Raw genomic sequence first — 22,967 nt, forward strand, 5'->3', positions numbered from 1 at the left:
CCATTCCACGAGCGTCCACGAAACGCCCGTTAAAAGGTGGCTCTTGGTGGAGATGCAACAGAGAGCACAAGAGAGCGTTGCCTCTCAAATCCCCCAAACTTCCGAGGGTTGGCTCTCTCGGGCAGATGTCTACTCCGGCGAACGTGTAACTGCGTATGCGGCGTAACGTGCTCGTCCGGTATATTCGCGGTTGGCCATAAAGGGAGTTCGCAAACGACTTGCACAAGCTTTTCCTCCCACATTTTCCCTACCCGCGGTCCCCGACGATCGTGCACGCGAAATGCGCGAGTTCCGCGCGTTGAAAAGCGACGAACGAGTATAGACGAGTGTGCTGGCGTTGCTACGTGCCGATCCGTCCGCTTCCGGTCTCGCAAGAGGGTTCCACACAAGAGCGTAACGTTCCTCACTCGTATATGTACGGAATTGTTGGCGAAATTCCTGCGGAACGCGTCGGTTGCCCCCGATTTCGCAAAATTTAATTCGCAAAGCTACATTACTGAACTAGAAAGGGATATACCCCGATTACGTTGAAATGAAGTGCGGTGAAGTTAGTACAGTCGACTGAAGAGTTAAATCCGCCCCAAGATGAGATAAGAAGTGATACACTTTATTAGTTGTTCGTGTCGTATACGAATTGATCTTTCAACGAAAAATATTCATTCGAGGTATATTCGTTAAATTATAAAAAACAAAGTGACAATTTGATAATAAGTATGAGATTGGTAACACAATAGAGAGAGGTAGAAGGAAAGAGAAAGGGCAAAGTTTAGAGTTAGTCTAAAATGGAAACGGTCTCTGGATATGGCAAACGTTTACGAGAAGGAAAATAGCGTTCGCATTTGCAATGGTTTACATTTTACAATAATCTTGAACTTTGATGACCGCCAGTGTACGCGAAACGAAATGGCAAGCTAGAGATTGTACTGCCGGTACGTGCCAATCCGCTCTTCTCCGAGGTTTTGTACAAACGCGATATTCAGCCGCACGAGTTTTCATACGGTAAATTTGCCGAGGGTGTAAGGGTAAATATGCGACTATTCTGTTTTTCCGTACATGAGGATTACACCAAGTAGTTTACCATCGAGCGAGTGTTTACTTGTTACTTTGCAGTCGATAGAATACTATACTGGAATATTAAAGATCCGTACGAGATTGGTATTTGTTCTGCAATTGGATTGGAACTAGGCCAGCAAAATATATATGAAGTCAATATCTCATTGAGTTAATATCGTAAAATAAATTGATAAATTCATGATGACTTTATATTTTATTTAAAAATGTTAAAAATTTTGTTATACTTGAAATGCGACAAATTAAAAAAAATAAATTTTAAATATTATATAAGCCATCCTATGTATCTTTGAAATATGCGGGATTTCGATTTCGTTTTGGAAGAAAAATCGGCCTAAATAGTTCGCAGCACATCACGTCTTCGTATAATAACGGATCGTGGAAACTCGTACGCGTCATCGCTCCGTAAGCCTGCAATCTACGCGAGGGTGGATCCCTCATACATTTCCCAAGGATCTTTACGGCTCTCATGCACCCTATGCGCCGCATGTGTACTTTAATTAGCTCGGGGTTCCCCGGGTTTCGTTTGGCTTGACGATACCTTTCAATCTTCCAGCGACCGATTCGCGAAATTGTCTCACGTGCTCGGGGTTCCAGGCTTTATTTGCCCCGAACTTCGGAGACCCGGAGAGAATCCAGAAGTTACTCGAAATCGAAGTTCCGCGATGAAGTGACAGCGCTGCGCTATCTGAAATCTTAATGGAAGTGACGACACGGTGATTACCTCATCGTCGACTTTATCACGTGAGATGTGTCACTCGAAATGTTTGATTTAGCAATGACCGACGACTTTTGCCAACTAGTTTCGTAATTGGATCGTAATATGAAGCTGGTCTTGCGAATGATACGATGAAATTAGAATCCGTGTTCTTTTTGTCGTAGTACAAGCTGATGATGACATATATGAGAAATGATATCTCTTAAATATTAAAACTCGAACAAACGATTCGTAAGTTGTTAATAACATTTATTTATATATTATTTTTTCCTTAGTGATACTTTGAATAAAAGTACAATGTACAAAGAATATCACAGTAGTATTATAGATATAAAGTATAATTATATATTGTCTGCATTCTTTTGCAAGGTGTTCAAAAATCGTTTAAAAACTCGTGTATAAAACATTTCTTTATGCAATCTTCAAATGGAAACGTGTCACGTCTTATTGTTAGTCTTATAACAAGCTGCGTGTAACTTCAAATTAGGACAGAAGTATTATAAAAAGTTACGACTAGACTGAAAGTTAAAATACAGAGTTGGACAGTAAAATCAAACTATATGATAGATTGTAATTACTTATTTCAATTGCAGAGAAGGATATTATTATACAAAACTTGGAGAATAAAGATTTTTATTTTATATATTTCAGGCAGAGATCAATATATGTATAGTCACTTACAACAAGGCATAAACCGACAATAACTTTTTTTATTGAGTAATTACACACAAAAAGGTAGGATGTATTTATTTAGAAACTCAATAATAAAAATTTTTTAATATCCTTGTTTTGTTTTGTCTCATAAATTGAAAAGGAAGATATAGGAATCTATCCGATTATTACATGACGTGTTATTTATTTATTCCGATTTCAAAGGGCAAGTGTACACGTGACTCGCACATGTTTCGTGAGCTCGAGTGTGGCTTCTTGAGTCTCTCCAATCTCGGAAAGTCCGTTGACGAGCGTTATCTACCGGAAAACGAAAAATAGATAAACAGTCGTCTATATAGAAAGAGAGAGACTCACACATTCCGCGCATAGTACAATCGTAACCACGTCATAATGACCATGACACACGTCGCGAAGGAACCGAACGTAGATTAATATTCACATTCGCTCTCTCGCGTAACGTTTGTCGTGCACGCCTCTCACGCATCGGGAGGAAGCTTAGCTCTCTCGTTATCAGCATCAGTGGCCGGTGCCGCCGTTGTCGCGCGCACCAGTCTCACTCAACGACGGAGAACGTGTTCGGGAACGTGTGCTGGCTCTCGCTTTCATCCGAAGCAAAGTCTCTCTCTCTTTCTCTCTCTCTATCTCTATCTCTGTCGCGCCAACGTGATTGTGATTTGCGCCGAACACGCGTGCTCCTATATGTTTCTCTACGTCGCTCAACTACGACAACATGACGGTCGAGCACGAGCACAGCGACTTTCGGATGCGATCGCGTAGAACGAAGAGCGTGACCAGGGCGGAGGAGATCCAGAAGGCGGAACAGATGGTCCGCAGGTCGCAGCCTGACAAGCCGTGAGTAAATGCACTGACGTTCAGCTGGTTTCGGCATTTTTCCATTCACTTACGCACCCCGTTGGTCACTCCTATTCATGCGTATCCGTTCGTTCGCGATAACAAGGCATATCTCGGCTATCTCGGTCTTTTTATAATGCAGACAACGATATCGGTGAGGATTGTGCGTTGATGAACGTCGCCAAATCCAAATACGACGCGGCAACGCGAAATTTTTTAGTAGCCCTGAGAGAAACGCACGACATAACAGACACACTTGGTTTAACGTGCGCATGCGTATCCACGTCGTATTCGGCGGAGATATACTACGCAGGAGGGGATTCCCCCATTCTTGACGATCCGCGCGCTCTGTCTCGTTCCGTCTCACGTGCCACGTCTCTCTTCGACTCGTGTTGTAATCGATGCGGAGGTCAGCCGCCTGGCGCCCCAGAGTACGGTCGAACTACAGCTCGTTTCACGACATCTGCCTACGACGAGGCTGATTGCGGAATAATGTACTCTGGACGGGTGCGCGTTGTCCATATCAGGAAAAAGAATGGCTACGCTACGCGAAATTTGTCTCTTATAGTAATCTTTACATTCACTGCATAAATGATATGTTCCGATAATGTGAATATATATACAGGGTGTTACTAAATAAGTGCGAAAAACTTTAGGAAATGATTCTTTGTCGAAAATTATATATATAAGGCGGATTTTTTTATATATATAAACATATACTCCTCCCTATATCCCTCTCTGAAGAGTTTTTCTCAAATTTTGGACAAGTTAAAAAAATAAGGATATTTATTACACAGTTGAAAAATTTGTGTTAAATTTAACAAATATCACATGTCCCAAACGGTCCACAGAAATTTTTGTGTTAATTTAACATAATACGGATATGTTAAATGATAACACGAATACCGTGTTAATATTTTAACATAAAATAAATGCAAACTTCAAGTAAACTTAAAATAAATTTTGTGTTACATTAACATAGTTTTAATGTAAAAATTAACTAAAATAATGGTTAATTTTACATTTTATCATCCCCACTTATATTATAAAGTAAAATACACTTTACGTAATTAACATTTTTTTCTGTAAATTTTAACAGATAAAACTTGTCACTAATAATATCGAACATATTTATTGTGTAAAATTAAAAGTAAATACACATTGTGTTATTTTTACACTTTTTTCCAGTTATTTTAATAATTTAACATTTGAGTTCAATTAACACAACAGCAATATGTTAATTTAACACATGAATGTGTTAAATATTTAACACAAAAATTTTAACGGGGACCGTTTTTAATAAGAAAACACAAATTTTCCAACTGTGTAATATTTTTTAAATTTTCCCGTATCGTTATAAGGGAATGAAACTATCAACCCCTATTCAATTTTTTATTAGAACTTTTTAACCGACCGGAATGTGAAATCAAAAATATGCGTTAGAAAGGTTAATTCCTTTTTTATTTCTGTTACTTTTTTCATAAAATCAATAATTTTCAAGAAAAAAATTTAAAAACCTAATTTTCATCTTCCCCTTTGTAGAAGTGTAACTTCTCAGGGAGGGATATAGGAATATATGTTTATATGAAAAATTCCTCTTTTTATTGTCGACAAAGAATCATCTTCTAAAATTTTTCGCACTTATTTAGAAACACCCTGTATAATCAAATATCATCTTAGATCCCTCTCTGAGAGAGAATGTGATTTATTCTTATTACTATAGGTTGAATTTTTTAAATAATGTGCGTGTGTAAATTTTTAGAAACGAAACCTCTTCTCAGGAAAATTAATATTATGTTAAAGTGATGAAGAATTGAAATATTAATAGACACAAATTATTAATGAACATATCCAATGAGAGATCTGATTGCAAACGGGCGTGTTTATATCATTAACATGATATGAACTTGCTTGACGGAGAATTTAAATATTTTATCATGTATTTACGAAAGCGAAAATTTAATTAATTGACTGTTTATCTTATGAAATGTCAAAATATTACGTAAAAAAGTTGCACATGGAGATAAATTGTGTATAATTGGTGCACATATATAATAACAGTTTATTAAATAATTTTCTTTCCAACATCAACGAAATCAATTTATTCTCAATGATATCAAGTCTTATTTTCATATAATGTTCATAGTTCATGTAATTTTATGAATAACAATAAATGGTATTGTTAAATAACTTAAAAGATTATTTAAAACATATACATAAACATAATTTAAAACATATACATATATAAACATGCGCATAGATTAGAAAATAATATAATTTGAAATAATCAACATTTTGTGAGAATTATACATGAGCATATTAATCCATTATTTAAATAAAGAATAATCGAATAAAATAACGTATGTCTTTTTGTATATATTAAAAAATTCGTAATAATATCATTAATTTTTGCTTTCTGTAGAATCGTATAGTGTCATTATATTTATCCTTGTGTACATGCATAATAATATCGGTTGATTATAGATCGTAGTTTTTAAGTGTTTGTGCAATGTTCAATTGACCTCGTGTCACTTCAAGAAACAACGTTGCATTAAACTTGTTTTGATAGAGAGTGTCGCATTTGCATATCTATCTATATGATATAAAATTAAATGTCAGGATATGTAAAAGAAGAGTATATCGATCATTTATAATATAAGCAATATTCCGACATTTTAAAAGTTTACTCGACTGTCAAAATTTCCTTCATTGAACTGAAATAGATTTCGTCTCGATTGCATATAATTAATACGTGCCTCCTGCTATTTCAGAGTTTAACATCGAAACGATATATTCCATTCTGTCGAAATGTCTATCAACGAAGTCGAGTTAGAGTTCTCGGTGCATTATGCTTACAACTTTGAATGTAAATCAATCTTTAACGAGATTGATCGAATTCGAGGAACTTGAGGGAATGGTCTTGGGAGAAATGCAAAATTTAATCTCTCGAGACACATTTTGATTTGATTGTCATGAGAGAGAGAGAGAGAGAGAGAGAAAGACGTATATACAAATACTTCATAGATTTTGATCGAGATGACTTATATTTGCGATTTCTATAAACTCTCTTGGAAATTACATAATTGAAGCTTTAATTTCTTTAGAATTTTATTCCATATGTCACTTGTTATAACATTTTCTTCCTAAATAAATTACTTAACATTTTTCTCATATGAATTACTTAACGAAAATAATTAATTGTTAAGATGTAATTAAAATTATACACTCTGATTTTTGCAAGAAGTTAAAAATTGAGGCAGCCAGAAAATATCAGTCTTAATAGTACGTAAAAATAAAGAGAGAATTCACAAACTCATTTATTTAAAACGTATTACGCGTGACTCGGAATGAGAATTAGTAAAAAATAAACGTATACAAGAAACTTGTTTTGCAACTTGGCTCGATCGACAAGGTTCAATTGTATTGTAATGATTCAGTCATTTATATGATTGTCTCGTGGCTTATTGTATATGAAATCGAAATATATCTTTGTGTAGAGTGATCGATTTTGCGAGAAATTGAATATATTCTTTAAAACTGCACATACTTTTTTGATAAAGTAATTATTTTTCATCTTCCAATGTTAATTGGATTGAATAATTTTCTTAATATTAATTAATGTTTAATCAATCATTATATCACACGCGTATTTCCATTTCGTGAATATATTCGATATTGTTTTATCTACAATTAAATAATGCCACAAATATTTCTGCAAGGCTAATACTGCTCGTTTAAAAACAAATAAATACCCTTTTAAATGCTGCATTGCAGTAAAACATTTATTTCCAACAAATTGAAATCAAGCGAAACAAGTTTGAATAGATTTTTACCGATAAAACAAACAAAATTGTCATCCTGTAAAATGTTTTATTCAAATATCCATATAAAATGACCTCGCAACACAATAAATATTGTAAAAAGACTGATTTTTTTCTACAGTAATATGAACATTTTTTATATTTATTACTAAAACTTTTTTTCTAAATGTATATATCAGTATTATATTTTCTATAGAACTCATTATTTTCGTTAATTTTGTAAATAATGATAGATGTTAATAAAGAGACATAAGTTTAGAATCATTATGGCATATTATTATTATTATTATTATATGTATATTTATAACAATAATATATCAATTTATCCGCGCGTTGTTGAAGCATAATACAAATTGCATAAATAACTTGATAGTTCTGACGTAACGATTCTATAAACATGTGAATTAATGATTCTATGAACATGTGAATTATTGATTCCGATATATTCGAGGTCATTAATGTTGCATTTCCGTTAGATGGTCGCGAGATTGTATAGGTCAAGGTTAAGGACTATGAACTTTCGATCACGCGAATGTGCACGAACAATTTAAACGCCTCCGTGCGCCTCGGTGCGCCTAATTAAGCTCCGGGTCGTGCCGAGGTTTTGCCTCGATGCCTCGGAAACTCCTTCGTGAGGTAGTCGTCACTCTTCAGCGACTTCCGGAACCGCTGACGGTTTCCATAGAGTAGAATGTAAAGCCAAGTATGCGCGCTGGGGGGAACATTACTTTCCCGTGCCGTTAATTAAAATGTTAATTCGGGTGACGCAGCAAAATCACTCTGACGTGATGTTGTCGTTAAGCTTTTTCTCCCCGATCTTCGGCTCATCATACGTCAGCCATTTTTTTTCTTTTTGCAAAATAACAGCAGTCATGCAATATTCACACAGTTGAAAAATTTGTGTTAAATTTAACAAATATCACCTGTCCCAAACGGTCCACAGAAATTTTTGTGTTAATTTAACATAATACGGATATGTTAAATGGTGACACGAATATTGTGTTAATATTTTAACATAAAATAAATGTGTAAAATTAACATAGTTTTAATGTAAAAATTAACTAAACAAATTGTTAATTTTACATTTTATCACCCCCACTTATATTATAAAGTAAAATTAACATTTTTTTTCTGTAAATTTTAACAGATAAATCTTGTCATTAATAATACGGAACATATTTATTGTGTAAAATTAAAAATAGATATACATTGTATTATTTTTACACTTTCTTTTAGTTGTTTTAATAATTTAACATTTGAGTCCAATTAACATAACAGCAATATGTTAAATTAACACTTGAATGTGTTAAATATTTAACACAAAAATTTTAACGGGGACCGTTTTTAACAAGAAAACACAAATTTTCCAACTGTGCAGCTTATGATTTTGCCTGACTCTTTATGAATGCTCGTTGTTGCTTATTATTTATCTGGAATTTTTAAGATAAAAGTGATTTAAAGAGATAAAAAAAAGATTTTTTAAAATTACTTATTTCTAATTCAATGTTGGATACTGAAAAAAATTTTGTTACGATTCAAATCGTCTCTTTGTCGGATCATTAATGTTGCAATTTTATTGAAGTGTAATTAACGATAATTTAATGTACAATCCCCTCGTTCGTGTTCAAATATTTCTTACTCGAATTTAATGAGTTTTTGTATTACAAGTTTCTTATTCAACTATGTAGATTCAGGAATGCGATTGTTCTATTATCAAGTGCGTTTCCCATTCAACCGGAACATTCCACTAGTAATGGAACCTAACAAATTGATGGCCATTCATGATTTGACTGGAAGTAGAGAATATACGTTTGCTCGTTGATAATCTGTGCATCGCTAGAATATGCCGATTTTGTATCGACATGAAATCTGCTTGCTTAATGCACATTAATGGAATAGTACCTGCGGATTATACGCAGTGAAAGAGAGAATATGAAATTGTAATGACACTTTAATGACAATGTATGCATATATTTATCTTTCTTGCATAAAAATGGGTTAGAGGCAAGGGGTGTCTCACTCACCAAAAATTTGTACATGTATTGCGAATTATCGGGAATTCCAAGTAATTCCATGTAATACGCCGTGTAATTATAAGTAATGCGACGGAATTACGTGTAATACTAAACAATATAAAGTAATTCCATGTAATACTATGCAATATAAGATAATATAAAGTAATTCCATGTAATTCTAAAGTAATTCGATATGTTTGTTTATAATTTTTTGTTTTACAAATACAGTAAGTAATATATAGAGTATCTTGCAGTTTTTTCCAATTAAATATTTTATCTCTTTATTTACTAAAATAAACACTATTTAGAAGTTTTGCAAAATGTCAGAATATTATAGGATATGTAACATTTTATAAAATTTTATGTATCGTTTCTGATTTCATCGAAAATAATATCAACTCTTTTCAAATAAAATACAATATATTCAAATGTTAGTACTAAAACTTTAATTTAGTAAAGAAAAATGCAATTAAAATGGAGAAAGATATTAAGAGAAATAAATTTATAAGATATTATTATTAATTATGTAATCGATATACATATTATGCAAAAAATTCAAAATTAATATTTTTTATCATACAAATATTTTTTTAGTTGAAACACCCAAATTAAGATATCCCTATATGTATAATACTTAATATATAACAAGACGTTTCCGATTATAAATAAAAATAAATGAAACAAAATTATTTTAAACTGACTAAAAAATTCAAAAATTTTTAAAAAGTCAACTAAAAACATTTTTAATAAAAATTTATTTATATGTTTATATTAAATTTTTATTTCTTTTATACGAATTTAAACACAAAATACAATCTTTTAATACTGATCTGATCAATTATTAATGATTTTATAAATTATAATATTTTGTTATACATATATTTGTATAGAGTTGTGTTTATACATATATATATTTTAGTTAGGTAGCATGTTATATAGTAGGTCTATATATTAGTTAGCTTATATATTATACATTTTTATTACATAGTTAGTCATTACAGAGTTAGTCATTATATATTTTCTTTAGTTCTTTGTATTTTTTTTCAATTAATTTTTTTTATATAGTCTTCTGTCTCTTCCTCGCGTGATGGAAAAAGAGACGAATAAAAGAAGCGAGAACGCGTACATGTGCACTACTACCGAAGCACTGAGTGCATATGTACGCAGTACATACAAGAATAAACTTTGATTTTACACACACACAAACACATACAAAACTTATTTTATTAAATTTAAAAAATTATTTTTCTGCGATTATTACCCCTATTTATCTGAAATATTAATAAATAATCATAAATTTGACTCTCAAAAAAATTGTAAATCAATGCGAAATAATACGTAATGCGAAATAATACGACGTAATGCGAAGTAATGCGTAAGTAATTCCAGAAAAAATGTACATGTATTGCCACAGTGAGACACCCCTTGGTTAGAGGTAAATGTGGAATATATGTATTAATTTTTTAATCGCGTGTGTGAATTACTCTAGCCATGAGAACTATAAGATTTATTCACATTGCATTGTAAAATGGAAAGAAAGCACACGTATAATATTACAAAAAATATTTAATATACATATGACTAATTGATTGTCATATTTGTAGTAATAATTTATTTTATTCTGGGAATAACATTTCTCTGAGAACTGTATATTAACGATATTTTTTTTGTGAAATGCAAAGCAATGATAACTTACAATTAGTAATATCTTCGTATGGTATATATTTTAAAACATGTTTGCATGAGTTTTTATGTAATAATATGTTTTGTTATTAATTGGGCACTGGGAAAAATATTGTAATATTGTACTGTGTTTTATTATTGTATTGAAGAATTGCAAAGTGAGATTTAAATAACAAAAAATACGCGAAAATCATTAATATAAATTATAAATGAATAAAACCAATGAGAATATGATTGAAATATTGATTTTAATGAAAGATGTTTCGATGAATAGAGAAATTTTTCATTTTATTTATTATGGGAGCGAAATTCAATAATATATACATATAACACGTCGTATCGAAATTAGCTATAACGAATTCTATATTATTTTTCTATTTTAAAAAATGCGCATGTACCTATTCCTTCTCGAGTATGCATGTGCTCTTTCACGGACTCTCAGTTCACTGCGTCGCTTACAATTAGTATAAGACGAGGAAAGAGAATAAGGCAGAAATAAAAACTACCCCTCCGACACGATATAATGACTTGCAAACAAGAGTTTCTCGTTCTCGAAAATGGCGAGTCTCTTTTGCCGCGTCGCAGCTTCTTTTCCATCTTGGCGCGCGCTTTCCTTTATTCTTCCCAAGACCCCCTTTTCCCCCTTCTTATACCGGCGAATCCATCCTCGAACAAACGATCCTTATATTTATTCGTGGTGTGTTTGTCGAGCGCTTCTCTTGTTTTTGCGAGTTTGTAATTAGATGCACGATAGATGCAGTTTGACAATATATCGAATTTTCATCGTCTTCTTTCCGCCTTTTGATGACGAAGCTTGTTGAGGGAGCCATCCCTAAATTACGTAAGGCTTTTGAAAGAGAGGGGGGGGGGGGGTTAGAAATTTTTTTCGCTACAAAATCATAAAAGTTTTTATTTTCATTCATTCTTAATCATCTTTATCAATTAATTTTAGTTATTTTATAATATATAAAATAATGAAAATAAACTTGATATTTTGACTTATTTTGATACAGTAAGTGTATTCAAATTTCATATCACTCACGTTTAACCGATTTTTTTATCTCTAAAACGAGGTTAAAATATTAGAAAAACCTTATTAATAAAATTGTAAAATTTTACGTAAGAGGGGGGAAGATGTCACAGAAAATCTTACGTGAAGGAAGAGAGGGGTCGAAAACCGTGAAAAAAGCCTTACTTTAGGGATGGCACCTTGTGGAGGGGTGAAGGGGCGCGAGAATAAGGGATAGGTCGTCGCTTCGCAGTGTATTTCCGGAATGCCTGAGATTGACTTCGAGAGTTTCCGATCTCTCCCATTCTCGATTTTGGCGGGCGAGTATGGACCACCTGATTCGACGGTTCGCTTTCTCCTCTCGCCGTTAAAGGGAATGCCGCTAAGTTTATCGATGCATTGTTTAACTACGCTGTAATGCTTATTCAGCGGAGCAACAATCGATTACCGATTACAAAGACAAGATACAAATTAGAGTCTTCCGCTTTGCTTATCGGGAGAGAGGATTAACAAGCTCGAACGTTGTATTCCGGAGAATTTGCATAAATTAGTTTGCATGTAGTTAAAATATATATATTTTTTAAAATATCTGAGAAAATTACTTAAGAGAACAATGCTTCGCTGGAATAATAATTGCCACAAAATATTGAAACTTTTTCAAATATTTATTCTGAATATACTTATGATGAAGCTTCGCTAAAATTAATAAATTGTTTCATAAATTTAATAAATCGTCTTATAATCGATTAAGGGGGATATTTAGTTGCATTATTACTCGCATCGATACTAACTCGCAGAATTAGCTCTATATTCGTTCAATCTCGCGGATGACACGTTTTCTGGCACACAAAAAGCCCCCTTAATAAATCCTAAAACCACGCGTCATCTCCCACGACGGACGACAAATTTCGTCGCCTCGACGTTCAGTCTGATGTCGCGGCGGATTTTTGCTTCTCGTCTATTTGTCGCCTGCTTTCTCCTCCTCCTCCGTTGTTACTTTTTTTGCATTTCGCCGAGTTCGGCAAAAACTTTTAATCTCTCGCGCGAAACCTATGTGGTACAGAGGATCGTCTCGCGCAGCGCCTTCGAAACGGATGAGGATTAATGAAGAAGGTATTGTGCTGTCAATCCGGCAACCCTTTTTTGCTTCCCAGTGTGCCTCGTAATTTTTATCGTTCCTTCTTTTTCTCTGCTCCAGCCTCCGGCACCACGTTTTCGCGATAAAATTGTAGGCAGTAATGGCGGATTTCGTGCGCGAAATCAGGCGGAAGAACAATGGTAGCGATTACGCCGACGGAAGGGACGGAACGAGTGTCTGGGGAGTGTCTCTGTGGATTAGGAAGGGTTACGGGCTTTTTCGCGATAAAAAATACGACATCATCGGAGCTTGGAGCTCTTGCTCCGCTAATCGCCGCAAAGATGACGTGTGCCGGATGAGATATATATATATATATATATATTTCGCAGATTCATATTTTAGAAACTTTAAAGCGCTGTACAGTTTTTGAAATAATGTAAGTTTTTGAAAATAATACAGACCTGCATGGTTTTGATGTTTGAGATTTGACAGTGGTTTCCTACGTAATTTTATACGCTGAATCTGCTTCAGAATTTGCTCATTATGTCAGGTTTTTGAGATAAATAAAGTTGAACGTATCAATATAATGACGATTTTGGCCAACTTTATGCATTTATTTTAGAGACACCAATTTTTGTTTTTAATATTTCTGATAATGTCATCGCATAGTACTGTCTTCCCCTTTAAAATCCATTTTAATCGTCCTCGTACGATATTTTCTTCCCGAGATATACCACTTTAAAGATATTAAAATTACAAATGGATACTTTTTGTATTTTAGGCTTATTGTGTTTTTGGGTATTGGGATTTTTGGGTTTTTGAGTTCTAGGTTTAGAGTTATTAGGTATTACAAGAGTTATTAGGTATGCAAGACACATCATACAGACCTACAGCACACAATACCTAATTATAACTCTAAATTTAGAACTCAAAAACACAATAAGCCCAAAAAGTATGCATTAAGTAAGGACTAATACTATATGATGACATTACCAGAAATATTTAAAAAAGGGTGCCTCTAAAATAAATAAAGTTGGTATAAAGTTGGGCAAAATCGTCATTTTTAATACCTTTAATTTTATTGATCTTAGAAACTTGACGAACAAATTCTAATATCAGATTTGGATTCAGCGCACAAAATTACCTACGAAATTACTTCGTTTACTCAAACATGTCTTAAGACACTCTATTATGCAGGCCTGTGAAATATTTAAGAATATCTAGAAATTCATAAAAACACAACTGTTATTATAAAATCATCGTTTAATTTATTTTAATTAAAATTAACATGCGTAAAATACATTTTGATGCTAGTATAGAATGTAGTATAAGAATGTGTTTCTCGTAAATTATGTGTGTCAACACCGACATCCATCTTTCTTCCTTACTACGGTAAAGCCGGGCGATTAAATATTTTACGTGGATATTTATATGGCCCGAGTGAAACGACCGATGTTTTGCAGTGCCAAAATTTGCAATTATACGCAGTTTGTAATGGCAGAGTCAAAAGAAACGCAATTTAGTATGACCAGTTTGCAGCAGTTGGAAAGTGTGACGAAGTTGCCGCGCGGTTTCGCAAAAGACGAGAAGGAAAATGTAGTGGCTGTGTCACGACCGAGCTTAAATTAGCTTCTTTAACGCTCGTCCGGTTTATGCGAATTCCGTTTCCCGCTCACAAGACAGGTGAGAAAATTTTGATGAATCCCCGGGAATGCAATATCAAGTGGTGAAAATGTCGTCAAGCTAGAGGAGGAAGAGTGGCAAGTAAAATGGCTTGTCACGAAAGAAGCGGAGAGGGAACAAGATAGAAGGCAGACAGGTAGACGAGCAAACAAGCAAGATAAATAGATAGATGGATGGACGGATAGGCAGACAGAAGGGAAGAGAAAAAGCAAATCATGGCGTGTAGCGGAACGAACGATAGAGCGAGAAATGAATCGGAAGATAGACAGAAGGAAACGATAGGTAATCGATACCCCGTAGGTCGTCGTCGAAGGTGATGCGGAAGATAAGGGATGAATCGAGGTGAACGAAAACGGGGAAAGGAAAATCTGTTTAGAGCGCCATTTAATTTCTCTTCATGAATCATTTAGAATATTCTTCCGACTCTTCTTGTTCTCTCCTCTCTTTCTCTCTTATTCTTTTCTCTTCCATTTCCCTCTCCGATAGCCGGATGTTGTAGTAGGAGGGATCCCCTCCTCATTACACGGGTAATATATGTATATCCGTCTATCGTTTAAATATTCACGAGGCCTTCCGGTGCCGGGGAGATTCGCGAGGAAAATACTACCCGACAAGGAAGGTCCTGGCATAGGGTGCCATTCTTCCATTTCACCCTTCCCATCGGTTGTTTCTTCTTATTCCTCGGCACGAGCAACTACTCTTCTACCATTTTCTTGTGTAGAAACAGAAAGAAAGGGAGAGAAAGAGAGGAGAGAAGAGTAGCGTTTCCTTCTTTGTCGAGGTTGAGGTGACTCTCAGACCAACCTGAAGACAAAAGATTCGGCATCTTTATCTTTCGCGAAGAGGCGTTCGTTTTAACGGGTGACTCGTATGAATTTTCAAGTCAAAGTTTCGATAGTGTTCGACTTATTTGTACCGTAAAATTAACGACGAAGAAAATGATCAGTTGAAGAATGCATCTTTTTTTAGTTTGAGTGAATTGAAGAAAATGACGAGGCGTTACATCGAGACAATTAAATCAATAATGGAGTTGGATTATTATTGAATAATGTTTACGAATGCCTTTGTCAATATGTATAAGTTCTTTGAAATGAATGAGTTATATTTGAATTATTTTTCAATGTAAGATTTATTTGTCAAAATGTTTAATGCTCCATGTTCTATGTTTCATTCAATACGCCTGTCTTAAATACAATGGTTATTGTATTACGCTGCAGAAAAATATGCAGATGAAATACAAGCACTATCAGGAATAATGACGAACAAAACAGAGCGGAGTATGTTGTACGACGGAAAAATAATATTTCGCGTATATACAGGAACACGTTAGTCGCTTGCGATAACGATAGGATAATATTCTTTTAATCTTATTGTTTAATATATTTCATAAAGTTGGAAAATCACGTAGAGGCTGGAATATAAGTCCTCAAATCTCAGAATAATTCATGTGACTCACTCAGTATGACAGTGGGACATTAGTCATCCCTGATACGCTGAATAATTATTGCACAGATAGATTGTGCAGTGCCGGACACATTGTTATTATATGTATGTATAGCGGCGAGGTACGTCTCGTTTGTGCGTATCTGTGTATCAGGACAATTCCGACGTGCAAGTAATTAAATATAAATCGGGGCACTACATTAACAAATTACGTGCCGCATTTTCATAAAAACGAAAAAAATGAATAGCTATTATAAAATATTACCAGTGGAGAATCTCCATTGTTATATTTAAAACGCTCGTACACATTTAATGTTTTTTTTCGATATTCGTCATTTCTCGTTGTAAAGAGGAATATTTGCAATTTAATTTAGCCATCTGCAGTACTAATCATCCCTCGCTCATAATTTAATAAAGTACGTTCGAAAAGTAACACGTAGCGTCGAATGCGTCGATCGTTCGGAAAAAGTAAGTAAATTAGTCGGATCGCGAAAATGTCGATGATGGACAGCCGCGTGTATCTCCTCGAAACGCAAAACTGTATCCTCTGATTTAATTACGCTGCGACAATACGCTTGAATAATTATATACGGAAACATTATCCGTGTTTTGGACATTTTCCGATATGTGAAAACGCGCTCTCCTCTTTATTTCGTTTCGCTCGACCATCATATGTCGATTATATCCTCCCGGTTCTCTTTCCTTTCTCATTTTTGCGTCCATTCCGGAGGGATTTTTTTGCCGGGCAAACTTTGCGAGTGTCTATTTTTTTAGACAGAGAAATAACAATCGTCATATTTTTAAATCAGAGCACGCGGCGGGGATACCGATGAGATTTTTTGCACGCGACTTCTTTTATTTTGTTTAAAATCTACCCGCGAGCGCGTGGGTTTGCATTTTTCAATAGGATGCGAGTTTCGAATAAACACGATTTTTGTTTCAGGCGTGTAAATAATTCCATTTGAAAATTGTCACGGTTTTATCGGTCGCGACCTGCGTTTGCTTGTTTGATTTTTTTTCTCGCTATTTTTGGTCGCGGACAAACTTTCAAAATAATTTGCACGTTTAATAGCGATAGTCCATGTTTCCATTAAAATCTTTAACGGAAATGTCAAAAAAAAAAGAGAGAAATTCGAATACCATTTTCGATGGAAATTTGCAACCGGGATATAATAATGCAAGGTGGTAATGATGATGCGCTATGGTGAAATCGTATTAGTAGGAGAAAATTACGCAAAATCATGGCTGCTGATTTTTTCTTGGTGATAATTATATAACTTGGGTTGTCCGTAAGTTTGGAATGAAAGAAAAGTTTTTTCTTTTTTCTTAATATAATACTGTTACTCACTGTTGTCTCAGATAGAAGTGTATTGAAAAAAAATGACTTTATACTCTGAGAAGTCGTTTATCGAAATATTCATCCGCATTAGCGATTTCGGAAATGACAAACTTTTAAACATCCACATCAATTGCAGCAAAACCAATTATCATTGGGATGCATTAGCGATCATAAACCCAGAATTCAATTAAATCCGCGGATCGGATCGAAGTCACGTTTCGCCGCGAAGAAGAAAAAGCTGGGTCCTCGTCGGACAGATATGGGACAAAAACTCGACGCCGAAGTTACACGGTATCGATGATCAAGGGATGTAGCGACGCGACGAGCACTACGTGCCGAAAACTCGTCGCGTTAAACGGAAGTTTCGCCTTAAGAGGAACTTTTTGCCCGACCTGTAATATGTCCGCCGTAAGAAAGCGGAAGCGATTTGCCTCGGAACGGCAAGAAAGTGGCGCGCGCTTTGGGAGCACGTCTCCCTCAGTTCCGGAAGAGCGGAGCGACAACTTAGTTGGTTTTGCTCTTTCACGGCTGCGGTTTGTTCCGAAAGTGGACTAAAGTATGATATTGCAACTTATCCCACGGAGAGAGATGCCGCTCTCGGCCCTCGTCTAAAAAGTGCCGCCGACAATCGCGATAAATCATCCGAGAGCGCGCGCGTCTAGCTTCAAGTGTGGTTTCCTCCCCGACATGACAAGGCGACACTGTCGTCTCTAATTTATCAATATAGAAAATAATAACGCGTTAATAGTGAATGCGAAGCGGAGAGGGAAGGGAAACAGTAAAATGTCTATAAATTCTAAAATCATGTATAAAGGTTTCAATCCAAAATGTTAAGGAATAACTGATGCACCATGATTCATCCCAAATGAGATTTTACATGACTTGGAAGTGCCTACAATGAAAAAAGTTATAAAGTCAATGACTAAAAACTACAGAGAGGGAATCTTAACTCATCCAAATTAGTCACTTGACAGGCAAACCCTCAGCTCGTAGATTAAAAAAGAAAATTGTTTCGGATCTATTAATTGACGTATGATGTCATGCTTAAAGAACCCAGCACTAAATATATAGGGTTTTGGCTTTTGGTAGAATTGGCACTGTTTTTTATATGTTGTAGCTTATGACTTGCTGAACAAAAGATGTAATAGCTTCAAAGTTAAATATTCAATAGTTACTGGTTGTGAGTTACAACCAGTCAAACAACTCGCAAAGTCCTAATTTTTCGCGTTTGACTGATTGTAAATCAGTAACCATCTATTATTTAGCTTTGAGCCTATATTACATTTTTTGTTCAGCAAGTTATAAGTTACAACATGTAAGAAAATCATCTGATTTTACCGAGATTCAATTTCATCTAGAGAGGATCTTATATGGGTTCAAAAAATCCATACTAATCATATAAAATACATAAAAAATTAAATCTTGGTAAGATCAGCTGGTTTTCTCATATGTTGTAACTTATGATCTGCTGAACAAAAAATGTAATAGGTTCAAAGCTAAATAATAGACAATTACTGATTTACAGCCAGTCAAATACGAAACACTTGAGCTCTACAAGTTGTTTGACTGGCTATAACTCAGTAACTTTCCAATATTTAGCTTTGAGGCTATTATTTATTCAGCTACAACATATGAAAAAAAAAATTTCCCGGAAGCCAAAATCCTATATATTTGATGCGGCGTATCGTTGGATACTCTTTGTGCTACACTCTATAGGACATATCAATTAGCGTTTTCGATATCATATCGTATTTATCTCGCATGACTCATCGTGTTTCGTACAAACAGGGTGTGACAAAAATCGAAAGATCGCGTTTTGGTGGCTGTATCATCTTACACTTTCCGAAGATGCCAGACGAGGCATTTTAGAAATATCCAGCGTATACACCGTTATTCTCATGCTTATGAAATTTCCATAGCGACACGTCTGCGTTCTGTTCTATGCTGTCCCAATACTGGAAGCGTGAGAGATAGCTCTTCGTGCGCAAACCGCCGTTTCTATCGCGGCTCTATTAATTATCGCGATCTGCCATAAATTCTGAGTAATAGTTACAGCGCGCAGGTCGAGAGGGTTTATTAGGTGAGCCGGGGAGAGCAGGGGGAAAGGGGGGAGGCGCGACGATGCTGCTGAATACACGCAGAAACCGCACTCCTGAGGGTGGCTGCGGGTAATTACGGGCGAGACGATATATAACGTTCGCCTGTTACATTTTGTACGCAAAACCGACGGAATTCTTTTGCTAGACAAATTGCATCGTCATCGTTGCGACGCCGTCGTTGCGAGAGTTCGCGATATTAACAAACTTAAGCGCTAGAATTTGTGTAATTACGAATTAAAATAATAAAAGCAGAGAGCATATTACATTTTTTTATATTACCAGAATGTACATTTCTCATTTAAAATCGTAATTTGCATTTGCTTTTTAAAGAGATCTTACATAAATGGGGAGAAGTTGCGTTTTCGCAATATTTCTCGAGCTATTTATGCGATTTGGAAGTTAAATTGTAGTATCCTGAAGGATATAAATTCAATTTCATGGCTTTTCGGTCACGAGCTTCTATAGTCCTCCCGAAGTTCCAAGGAGACAAGATCTTAAGGATACATCTTATCGCCCACGCCTTGGGTTCTGCTAGGATCTTTCATGTAAATACTTAAGACGAGAGGTTCTTTCGTGAAAGTGATGTAGAAGCTTCTCGATGACAGCATAATATTGAGTAGTCACGAAGTAAGAACCAATCGAGAAGTCGGCAAAATTGTATCGTTTGATACGAGATTTATTATAATTTTTTTTGGATACAAAAATACCCGAATTTCTCTTTCTTTTTCTCTCTTGAATTTTTTGTTGTAGATTTATTTATAAATTTATATCATATTAAAATGGTTGCTAAGACTGACTTTCTCTAAACTGTTTAGAAACTTTTCAAAACGCCCTGTTACCAATTATATGGTAACGTTAACAATACAGCGTAAAAGTACATACTTTTGCGATCCTGTTTTGAAAATAAAATATTTTCCAGTTTCGCAAATGACCTTGCGACAAAGTGACGCTGCAATACGATAAGAATATTAACAATGGCTTTGAATACAAGGAGAGAGACACAAGTTTCGCCTTATGATCATTATTCCTTTTGTTCTCCACTAGGTAATCGACTTACCGCGCGGTACCATTCGGGATCCTTTTAGTACATACTCCTTTTTGCGTCGTTATGTATGTACATACATATACATTCAATAAGCACTTTAGATATCGGAGATTCCATATGGTGCACCGCTCTCGTGTGACTGACAAGTGCGCATCGCCAACAATACTCCGTGCATGAAATCTGAATAGTATCTATAGATCATGGCGGAGGGTCGTAACACAAAACCCTCTTGTCTTTGGTGTCTCTTGGGTGGATTATACACCGGATGCGTCTTCGTAATCGGCTTTTGCGATACGCGTCTATCATCCCCCCCCCCCGGTTGGTTGCGCGCTCGTGAAGAGGACCGCGATAAGGATCATCATATAAACTTTTCGAAAGGGTTTTGTCTTGTGGCACAAAACATACGAGTGCCTCTTGTATCTCTGATCGATAAGACGCGCTCGTGATTCATGATAGCGGTTGAATATATAGCGGATAGACTGTATCGTGTATCGCTCTATAGTTAACAAAGTATAAATTGGTTATCGAATAGGAGAGAAAATACGTGTTATCTTTCTCGGAAGAAATTGTATAATTGAAATTGTTGTTTATGTATGGAAAACTTTTAAGAAAAAAAAATCTATACTGCATAGGCAATTAAAATAAGTGCTCTCAAGAAAGTGAAACACGCATTTCATAGTATCTTCATAGATCCGGAGAATGCATTGTTATTACTACCCTATCGTGATACTACAGCGATTCAAACGGGATGTCCTGAGTGCTTGATGGATGTAAAGGAACGTCCACCGAGAGTACAAAGTAGAGAGGATAGCAGTAATCTTGCTACGATCGTTTGTTATAAACTACATTTTGCTAGATTCATATGGGAAACGCGAGATAAGAATTGTAAATCCCGCGAGTCTGTCTTCGAGACAGATCTCTGCTTCCTCGAACCGTCCGTCATATAACGAGCATCTTTTATTGCGATGAAAATGACTCGTGTCATTTACCGCGTCGTCACGTGTGAACTATACGTCAGTCCGTAAATTGATATAAAAACATGTATAACCGTGTGATATGAAAACCTCTTTATTGCTCCATTTTCATCTCTCTATGACGTTCGTACGTCTTTCTTCATACTACTCGCGCACAAGGAGCATTTTGCTAGTATGGCGCCAGTATGAGAATATTCTTCTTAATACCTTCCCCTTCAGCGACTCGGCAACGGTCTATTATCGAATTTCCGTAGGTTAGTAGGTATAATAACGAGTTCGCTATTCATAAAGAGATCGCAAAAAGACGAATACAAAATATACGTGAAGATATTACTTATAACTTAATCTTTGAAAAATGAAATAATATTACAGAATACATTTTATTAAGGATTATTATATTATATATTTTATTTATGGAGTATACTTTTATTTTTATCCAGATTATATTTGCAAATTTTATATTCCAAATATTTTATTTTTTTTTTAAATTTTGTTTTGCAGATGTCACCGTCCCAGGGATAGCCTTTTCTCGTGGAGCTCTGGCTTTGACAACTTCACGGGATTCGTCAACTGGGGCTTCCTCCTGCTGGGCATCGGCGGTATCCGATTACTGCTTGAAAATTTCATAAAGTGAGTCAAATTATCGCTCTAATACTTTGTTCTTATCTAACTACGCGGCGGATTTGAACGAGATTATAGATTGATTTGTTTGCGTTGATAAATATTATTGATTGGTATGAAACATGGATGATGCAAATGATAATATTAGCGAGCAATAATAGAAATTATGCTAAGCAAGTGTTTTTATTTTTACCGATGTAACGAATTATTTCATTATTTGATTGATAATATTTTATTTATCCATCAATATATAAACAATCACGAATCGAAAAATTGTTTTGTCATTGATGAGACGCATTGTTCTGAATGAGTGTCACAGAATCTTTTTTTGATTCTTCAAAAGACACTTAAGTGGAAAGCTATTATAGTTCGGATCGAAATGCATGGAGATCGGGTCATAACTGTCAATGTTCTAATAACGTCGTGAGAAAAAAAAAAAAGAGAAAGTTCTGACAAGCAATAGAATAAGATCCTCTGACTCCATCAAGAAGTTGTTACTTGCTCGCTGGAACTGAAAAAGGAAAGTGTCTCTGCGTGAGACGAGAGAGAAAGACCCTCGCGACCAATGAGAATCCGATAGGGGAACAAAAGGCGATCAAAAGCACCCCCCATCGATTTGATGGATGCGCTATCGTAGCGATTGACGGCGTACGACAAAAAGAATCGATTGCCGGCGAGCTAACAAAATTGAGTTTGTAACTGTAACTGCTACAGCACGATTATTCGCTGTTCTTCAGAGATAGTTACAGATCGATCGTGTAAGTGGATGTTATTTGGAGTCGGCAAGTGTTGTTGGTGCAACGTGACAGGTCGACTAATGAGATTGCATGATCTGTTTTAATGC

At 35.2% G+C, this 22,967-nt stretch overlaps 2 protein-coding genes across 2 annotated transcripts in view; one reads left to right on the forward strand and one right to left on the reverse strand.

Moving 5' to 3' along the window:
* Window positions 1–22,967, reverse strand: part of LOC145939729 (uncharacterized) — a 471,008-nt gene that overhangs the window by 225,618 nt on the left and 222,423 nt on the right. The window lies entirely within an intron of this gene.
* Window positions 2,651–22,967, forward strand: part of Mdy (diacylglycerol O-acyltransferase) — a 133,038-nt gene continuing 112,721 nt past the window's right edge. Inside the window, exons 1-2 of the mRNA XM_083044286.1 lie at window positions 2,651–3,313; window positions 22,004–22,132. Coding sequence (XP_082900412.1) covers window positions 3,192–3,313; window positions 22,004–22,132 — 251 coding nt within the window. The 5' untranslated portion in view covers window positions 2,651–3,191. The remainder of the gene's footprint in view (window positions 3,314–22,003; window positions 22,133–22,967) is intronic.

This window comes from Prenolepis imparis, unplaced genomic scaffold (assembly GCF_030444845.1).
Source record: "Prenolepis imparis isolate NDT839.2.m4 unplaced genomic scaffold, iyPreImpa1.0 SCAF_8, whole genome shotgun sequence".
NCBI lineage: Eukaryota > Metazoa > Arthropoda > Insecta > Hymenoptera > Formicidae > Prenolepis > Prenolepis imparis.